This window comes from Rutidosis leptorrhynchoides, chromosome 2 (genome assembly GCF_046630445.1).
Source record: "Rutidosis leptorrhynchoides isolate AG116_Rl617_1_P2 chromosome 2, CSIRO_AGI_Rlap_v1, whole genome shotgun sequence".
Lineage (NCBI taxonomy): Eukaryota > Viridiplantae > Streptophyta > Magnoliopsida > Asterales > Asteraceae > Rutidosis > Rutidosis leptorrhynchoides.
Window position 1 is genome coordinate 557,396,142 of NC_092334.1, and position 8,640 is coordinate 557,404,781.

General features: G+C 34.2%; 1 protein-coding gene across 1 annotated transcript; it reads left to right on the forward strand.

The window, feature by feature from the left end:
• Nucleotides 1-1,123: 1,123 nt before the first annotated feature.
• LOC139893098 (ubiquitin-fold modifier-conjugating enzyme 1-like) lies at nucleotides 1,124-7,311 on the forward strand. The gene is made up of 3 exons (XM_071876235.1): nucleotides 1,124-1,580; nucleotides 5,648-5,709; nucleotides 7,016-7,311. Exons 1-3 carry the CDS (start codon nucleotides 1,248-1,250, stop codon nucleotides 7,143-7,145), a joined length of 525 nt encoding a protein of 174 aa, XP_071732336.1. The 5' UTR covers nucleotides 1,124-1,247; the 3' UTR covers nucleotides 7,146-7,311.
• The last annotated feature ends 1,329 nt before the right edge of the window (nucleotides 7,312-8,640 follow it).

The following is an 8,640-nucleotide window of genomic DNA, read 5'->3' on the forward strand; positions in this document are numbered from 1 at the left end:
GTCTTCTTTGTCGTTTTTAATCAAATGAGCTGTCCAACCGACACTACAAAACAAAAACAACTCCACCCCCAAACTTTAACTAACATACACTTTCACCCCTCAAAATAGGGGGTCAAATGTAACATCAATATTTTAATAAAAACACTTACATAAACTTCACTCACATTTTTAATGGGGCATATCTTCCCGCTCGCGACGACTTAAATTTTTCCGACACCACCGTTCAACTCGGAATAATCTTACGAACACAACGCAACTAACTATACGCAAAATGGACACATTTTAGAAAACGTTAAATTTTTCGGGCTATCTCTCATACATATACATAGAAGTATAATAATCAACCCAAATTAACCGCATCATATTGATGGTTCTCCCCTTTTTTTTACGCGAATTTTCTTTTCGTTAAAAACGCGATTCCATTAGGTACACTAGGTACTAACCACGTGTCTCCAAACACTCCCGTAGTAACGCGTTTTTAATTTTGTAAATACATAACGCTACGTTAAAAAAAGGTGCTACTGCCGCAGCATCGCGCGGCCGACCTTTTGCTAGTTATTATTATTATTATTATTATTATTATTATTATTATTATTATTATTATTATTATTATTATTATTATTATTATTATTATTATGTTAACTCTTTTTATCGGAAGAATGAAGTATTTATACACGCTCTGTTGTAAAAAACCCATACTTCCCGTTTTTTCCCGATCACTCATTTTTAAGAGCAGTCCGTTATAACTTTTCAAAATTCGTTTAATTAATCGGTCAACGTCGTTTGATAGGTCAAAATCGAATTTGTTAATCAAAGTCGGTCAAAGTCAAAATTGGTTAACATCATAACATGAATTTAAACTAGAGCTTTAAAGCTTTTGAACTAATAAACAATTTTAGACAATTATGTTAAAATTTATGTTTATGTTTATGATTTACTTTTATATTTACACCTATAATTTTTAAAATTTAATATTTAAATGTATAAAGTAGAATGCGATTAATCCCGGATTTATCTCCAAATTTTCGATTCCTCCCTTCAAAAGTCGCGGAATACTAAATTTTACAACCTTGTATACACGCAATATTTTCTTATGCTTAAGTGCTTAACCTAGTGCGTATGTCAGAAAGGCATAATTTTCTTTTATTGGGTTAGGGGCCGTTTCTGTAAGAACTGATTTATTATCTATCCTCTTCCTCTGCTAGGTTATTAGGACTTCAAAATAATACAGTAACTAATAATAAACAATGGAGGGATGGGATCCAACAACAAAATCAACACTAACCCAAATCCCTCTTTTAACAGTCAAAGCCGGTCCACGAGACGGCGCCGTTTGGACACAACGTCTGAAGGAAGAGTACAAAGCTTTGATCGCATACACATCTATGAACAAATCAAAAGATAACGATTGGTTTCGAATTTCAGCTGCAAATCCAGAAGGAACAAGGTGGACTGGAAAATGTTGGTATGTTCATAATTTGCATAAATATGAATTTGATCTGCAGTTTGATATTCCAGTTACTTACCCTGCTACTGCTCCTGAACTTGAATTGCCACAACTTGATGGCCAGACTCACAAGGTTGGTTATAAAAAACCGTAATTTCATGATTTTAATTGTTATTGTTAGGTTTTTAATTAGCTTATTATAGTTTATTGAATTGAAAGCTAAATTGATGATCTTTATTATTATGTTTTGTGATCAATTTTGGGGTAATTTGCTTAGAATTGTAAAAGGTGAATAGAGTTACCATTTTCACAATGTGGTAAGAGTAATTTTCAATTTTTACATGTGTAGGAGTTAAAAAATTAAATTTTGGCACAAGTAAAGTAGGGATGGCAAAAATACCCGTACTCGATGGGTAAACCCGAAACCCGATATTATTGGTCCGGGTTTGGTTCGGGTATATGGGTTTAGGGTCGGGTATGGGTATAGGTTTACTTTTTTTCGCGGGTTCGGGTTTGGTTTTAAATAAAAACTCATATACCCGACCCGTATGCCCGACCCATATACCCGATAAGTTTATTCTATATATTACATTGAAAGTTACAAATAAATACTAACCTGAGCTTATATCCTACTAGCCCACTTCATAAGGCCCACCAAAATGGACAAGAAAAACATGCATACATTACATCCGAGTACAGACATGTAACTGAGATTAATCATTGGATGCTACTATGAACAAGCTGCACAACAAGATTCTTTAACATTTAATTCTTTAACATTTTAATCTCAGTTAGTAATGTAGTTTGTAAATTCTTTAACATTTAATTTAATTTGATTTGAATTAAATGGTTACCCGATTATCCGTGGGGAAATCCGTTACCCGACGGTTAATTAGTTAATGGTTACCCGCCAGGTATAGTACCGGGTTTGGGAGTGAGTTTCTTAATCGGGTTTGGGTTTGGTATTGCCTATACCCGACCAAACCCTACCCGATGCCATCCCTAAAGTAAAGAGTGAAAGAGTAATTTTTGTTTAAGGATTAGAAATAGTTTTCTTTTGCTTAAATTTCTCTATTTTCTTCTTCCTGAAGTTGACATTTAAGAGAAAATCACTCACTATACATGTTAAATTAGGGTTCTTTGGTTACCTTTGTTGGCAATATGCTCTTTTTTATATGATAATATGATATGATATACATGTATAATGTATTTAAATATTGTTGCTGTATATTGATTTAAGATCAAGTATTTCTTCTATGAAATTTGTTGTTTATAATTTAAAAAGAAAGTGGTAGGTTGCATAGTTTTAAGCTTTCAATTCAAAGTTGGGGTAGATTATAGCCGTTGCAAGGTTTAGATTGTTTCAATCGGTACTCAGGATAAATGAAGTGTGATAAAAAGAATAACCAATTTTGGGAAAATGATCTCAGCTTTTATGGCCTAGGGCCTAGAGGGTGTTTGGGATTACATTTCATCCTAAAAGAACCATCACAAGATAGCCCAGTGGTTGGGGTCCTTTCTTTTTGGTAAAGGGTTACTCTGGCAAATATTATTTTATTAAAAATATTAAATGAATGATACTATGAAGAGCAACTGCTTCAAGCAAGCCTTGAAGCCAGGCAAAAACAACCAAAACAAAACAATCAGCAAACCACACCTATTACAGACACAAACTATAACAAGCAAGGAAAACAAACAACTCTTTATCCCAGTGGTTGGGGTCCTTTCTTTTTGGTAAAGGGTTACTCTGGCAAATATTATTTTATTAAAAATATTAAATGAATGATACTATGAAGAGCAACTGCTTCAAGCAAGCCTTGAAGCCAGGCAAAAACAACCAAAACAAAACAATCAGCAAACCACACCTATTACAGACACAAACTATAACAAGCAAGGAAAACAAACAACTCTTTATCCCAGTGGTTGGGGTCCTTTCTTTTTGGTAAAGGGTTACTCTGGCAAATATTATTTTATTAAAAATATTAAATGAATGATACTATGAAGAGCAACTGCTTCAAGCAAGCCTTGAAGCCAGGCAAAAACAACCAAAACAAAACAATCAGCAAACCACACCTATTACAGACACAAACTATAACAAGCAAGGAAAACAAACAACTCTTTATCCAAGGTGCCAATCAATCTTTAACTGATCCACTAGCCTTGAAGGTTTAATTCTCAGACTCATAATTTTAAACGGACATTCGAGATGATAAGCTGAAAAAACTGAGTCGCTGTGCGAGGAGCTTGTTTTGTCAACGGGGTATTTCTTTCTTGCCAAATATAGTACACCGAAACCGCCAGACAAAGCTTAGCAACAATAACCCTTGAAGAGTTGCGCCTAGCAACAGGCACAATCGGCCCCACAATTGAACGCCATTCATAACTTCCAAGAGGGATGCGAATAAAAACCAGAATCAGCTGGCATATGCGACGAGAATATACACACTCAAAAACTAAATGAGTGTCAATCCATACCATTAGAACATACGAAACACACCATAGGCTGATTTGGGCGAATATCTCATGGTTTTAGCTTGTCTTGAGTTTTTAGCCGCTCGCCCATTAACAACCATAACAAGAAGGCATGGCGTGGAATACACTGAGAATACCATACCACGTCAACCCATGGAACACGAACATCGCACGGCCGAATAGTATCCCAAATGATCCTCACCGATACATCATGAATATTCTGATCAAAACCAACCCATCCAACTTTATCACTTGCATCAGTTAGACTAGGCAAAATAAGACCTGGTAACATGGGATACTTTTGATACCATCCAATAGGCAAACTGTTACCAAGACGTTGAACAAGATCACACCCATGAACTTCATATTAAAACCGGCTTGAATAATATCCTTTCGAGACACAGTATTTATGATCGGCCCTACATGACTCCGTGTGTCAAACCATGCAAAAGGTTTCAGGTCCGAATCTTGTGGGAGGCCACGGTGTAATCCGTGCGCACGCCAGAGTATGAGGTCAATACTTGCCCTCCCAGGTAACCCGAACAGGGAAAACCTTGTAACTTTTATTTTTGCTTAAAAGATTTGCTTTTGTTATAAGCATCAACCTTCTAAAAGAGAAGTATTATTGAGTTTTTTTTATTGCTTTTAATTAATTAAATAGGAATAAAAACTTGATCAGTAGGTGGGTACCCTTAGTAGTAGCAAATGTTAAATAGCAAATATGCCAATAACATCTTTAGGAAAAGCAGATTTTCTTGCTCAGTAGTAGTATTATGGACTTGAGGTAGAATTGAAACTTCAGTTATGGGTCCTGCATTTGATTATTGAAACCAAGGTTGTAAAATTCTAGGCAGGAACTAATAAGCCAGGATCTCGTCAATATGTAGGCTAATTTAGTTGGCTCCAGTGAAACTTAATGTTTTATATCATATACATATACACATACATAAACATAATTGTGTAGATAAGATACCCAGGTATGGTATCTCAGACAATAGACAACAGACAACAGAAGAAAAGTAGTGGCCCAGCAGTGTTCAAATGGACTTGCAAAACCCAAATATTAAGCCATACTAAAATGTTGACCAATTTTGACTTTGACTTTTTTTACCTGACTTGACCAAAAAATCCAAACTTTAACCAAATAAATCGGATTTTGACCGAGATTGACTTGTTGACCGACTTTTTAACTCTATTTAGGCCGATTTTCATCAAAGTTTTAAACTAGTAGTAAAACGCGAGATTGAATTGTTGGGCTGCGATTCATTTTCAAACTATTCAACCTGCCTAAGAATGCTTCCTTGAATAATGCATATCCAAGTGAAAAGACTGTGTTTTGACTAAACGATGACGCATGTACCAAAATAAACAACTTACTTGTTGCTTTGACTTTTAAATATTCTTCAAAGTTTCAGTGACATGTAAAATTTGAAAACTTGATATGTAAGAGGTACACATGTTCCCTGTTTAGATGGTTTTGGCTGTTTATTGATCAATAGGGAGATCATGATTATTAGTTGTTGCTAGACATACCTGTATCTGGTTAAAATGAATGCTAGACATACCTATTTAACAACAAAATCTCGTTGTTCCGACTACAATTTTGTTGAAAAGCTGAGAAAGTATATACTTTTTTTTATTAGTTTTGTCTATATTGTACCGTTGTTTACAAAATGAAATTATTATTGTTTGGCATTTACGTAGTTGTTGTTTATTTTGTGGTTGCAGATGTATAGAGGTGGGAAAATTTGCTTGACTGTGCATTTCAAGCCACTCTGGGCCAAGAACTCGTAAGCATCTTCCATTAATTCCACCTCTTTTCAAATTTTACTAGATACATTCATTCATCATGTAATAAATAAATAAATAAATTATTTGCTCAATCGGCTCTAGTTATTGAGTCGACAACAAGCGTCGATTTATTGGCGACTTGACTGACTCTTAGATCCTAAATTAAATTTCAGGCAGGATTTAAAACCCATGGAAATTTGATTTTACCATTTTCATGGCGTCTCAATTTTTTTTTTTTTTTTAAGAATTTTTTCTTACTTATTGGCCGGAGGTCCACTCGGAAGCAATCTCTCTATCCGCCGAATAGAGAGAGGGATGACTTTCTCTACTTTTGAGAGTGTTTTCACTCTGGGTGGAGAAATGACTTGTCTTTATTCTCGTATAGGGGAAGGATTGTCTACATCTCACCTCCCCATACACCACTTATGTGGTATTGAGTTTTGTTGTTGTTGTGTAAATTATTTGCTCATATATAGTAATAGTAATCATGTTTAATATGAAAGTCGATTCGCAACTCAAACAAGGATGAAATTCCACACTAAGAACTAATCAAGCCATAACCCTTTTACCTAATTGGTTGATGGTATCAACGACTTATAATTTATTTCCTATTTATTATGGCTCTATTGATCGAGTTAACAACAAGCGTCGATTTATTGGCGACTTGTCGTTTAGAGCCTAAATTGAAGTTCAGGCAGGTTTAAAACCCATGAAAATTTGATTCTACCATTTTCATGGCGTCTCACATTTTTTTATATATTATTTTAACCTACTTATTGGCCGGAGGTCCATTCGGAAGCAATCTCTCTATCCATAGAACATTGAGAGGAGGACTTTCTCTACTCTTAGGGTGTTTCGCTCTGGGTGGAGAAATGACTTCTCTTTATTCTAGAATAGGGGAAGGATTACATCTTACCTCTCTCATACCCCACTTTTGTGGGATTGGGTTTTGTCGTCGTCGTCGTCGTCCGCGTCGTCCGGCGCCGTCCTCCTCTGGTAGTGCATCTACCAATTGAAGAATTATGGAGTAAGCTTTTCAAACAAGTCGAGGATGTCCAAGTGTATTTCTAATGCACAAAACCTTATATTAAAAAGAAATAAAAAACTAATTATTGAAATACTATAGTTTTGGTAGTCTTGCCTAATACACTAACCATTTATATATTATTATTACTTCTTATTTGTTTTCACCCAATTGTTTGAGACCATTTGACCACCTTTAGCTAGACACTTTGATTGTATTGATTAGAGTTCTTTTTTACTCAAATTTGAGTGTTATCTAATGGAGATGTTTGTGTACTGCAGGCCTAGGTTTGGTATAGCGCATGCTCTTTGTTTGGGACTTGCACCATGGCTTGCAGCAGAAATACCAATTCTCGTGGATTCGGGCGTTGTCAAGCATAAGGATGATGTTGTCTCTACCAGTGAGTCATAGTTGTTTTTGTTTTTTTGAAGGATGATAATGTTTAAAGGTTTCCTGTTCGGAGTTGTGGTTTGGTTGAACAAAAATAAGTATCTTGTATTAACTGTGCAATATGATACATGTACAAAAACTCGAAACAAAAGGTTTAAATATATATAGTGTCATGTTTAAGTGGTCATCTCTTCTTGTGGTTTTGATGATGTTAAACTTAGAGGGATGCAATTTATGACTCATTTATTTAGCATTAAAGGTCTCTGCATATTTGACTTGTCTAGTCGGGGTCGTGTTGTGCGTTAACTAACGTTGACTATATATATATATATATATATATATATATATATATATATATATATATATATATATATATATATATATATATATAGTGGTAGGATCAAGAGGGAAGTAACCAATCAGGGGGAAGCAAAATTTTTTTTTTCTTTCGTTTTTTGAAAAAACTTTGTTCACGAACATTATAGATGGGATGAAAATATGATCATTTAGTAGACACACTTTGTGATAAATGTTTTTATTTTGGCGGGAAAACGCTCGAAGAAGTAATATATAACAATTATCGTGTTTTTCGAGCGTATGTTGAGGTTTTAGCTATTGGGGTTTAGATATTAGGGTTTAGATATTAGGGTTTATAGGGTTTAGATATTAGGGTTTAGAAATTTAGGGTTTAGGGTTTAGATTTAGGGTTTAGATTTAGGATTTAGATTGAGTTTTTAACACGAACGGTTTAGAGTTTAAAGTTTAGGGTTTAGGTTTAGGGTTTAGGGTTTGGTGTTTTGAGTTTATGGAATAAACCCAAAACACTAAACCCTAAACCCTAAATCGGGCTAAATTTTACTTCACAAAACATGAAAAAAAACGTTCATATTCTTCACGAACAATATTATCTTGAATGTTATTTTTGTCGATCGTTTTCCCGCCTAAATAATAACATTCATCACGAAGTGTCTCTTCTAAATGTTCATATTTTTGTGTGACCTTGATGCCGGAAAAAAAAAATTCCAAAAAAACGAAAAAACAAAAAAAAATTTGCTTCCCCCCGCTTCCCCCGATTGGTTACTTCGCCATTGATCCTGCCCATATATATATATATATATATATATATATATATATATATATATATATATATATATATATATATATATATATATATATATACATAAATATTTTAAACGTGTGTGTAGTGCACAAAATCTGAGTATAAAAAATGTTAATATTTTTACTATACCTATCCAACCAAACCCAAAGTATTCAATTTAGGTCTAATGGTAGGGATGACAATGGATCGAATATGGATCGGGTGATGCCGTATCCATACTCATTTAGTTTTTGTTCATCCAGATCCATATCCATTTAGTTTCAAGTCATCCATCCATATCCATATCCATATCCAATGGATTTAGCGGGTTAATGGATATCCAATGGATGTCAAAAAATGTTATAATATTTTCTAATATATGATTAAAATAAAAACGTACTATAGAAAAAATAAATA

What these genes read in the sequence shown, in the direction of transcription:
- LOC139893098 (XM_071876235.1), top strand. Translation starts at nt 1,248, where the DNA reads ATGGAGGGATGGGATCCAACAACAAAATCAACACTAACCCAAATCCCT. An exon ending in TTGATGGCCAGACTCACAAG is followed by an intron (nt 1,581 to 5,647) that starts GTTGGTTATAAA and finishes TTGTGGTTGCAG; the next exon opens with ATGTATAGAGGTGGGAAAAT. An exon ending in CCACTCTGGGCCAAGAACTC is followed by an intron (nt 5,710 to 7,015) that starts GTAAGCATCTTC and finishes TGTGTACTGCAG; the next exon opens with GCCTAGGTTTGGTATAGCGC.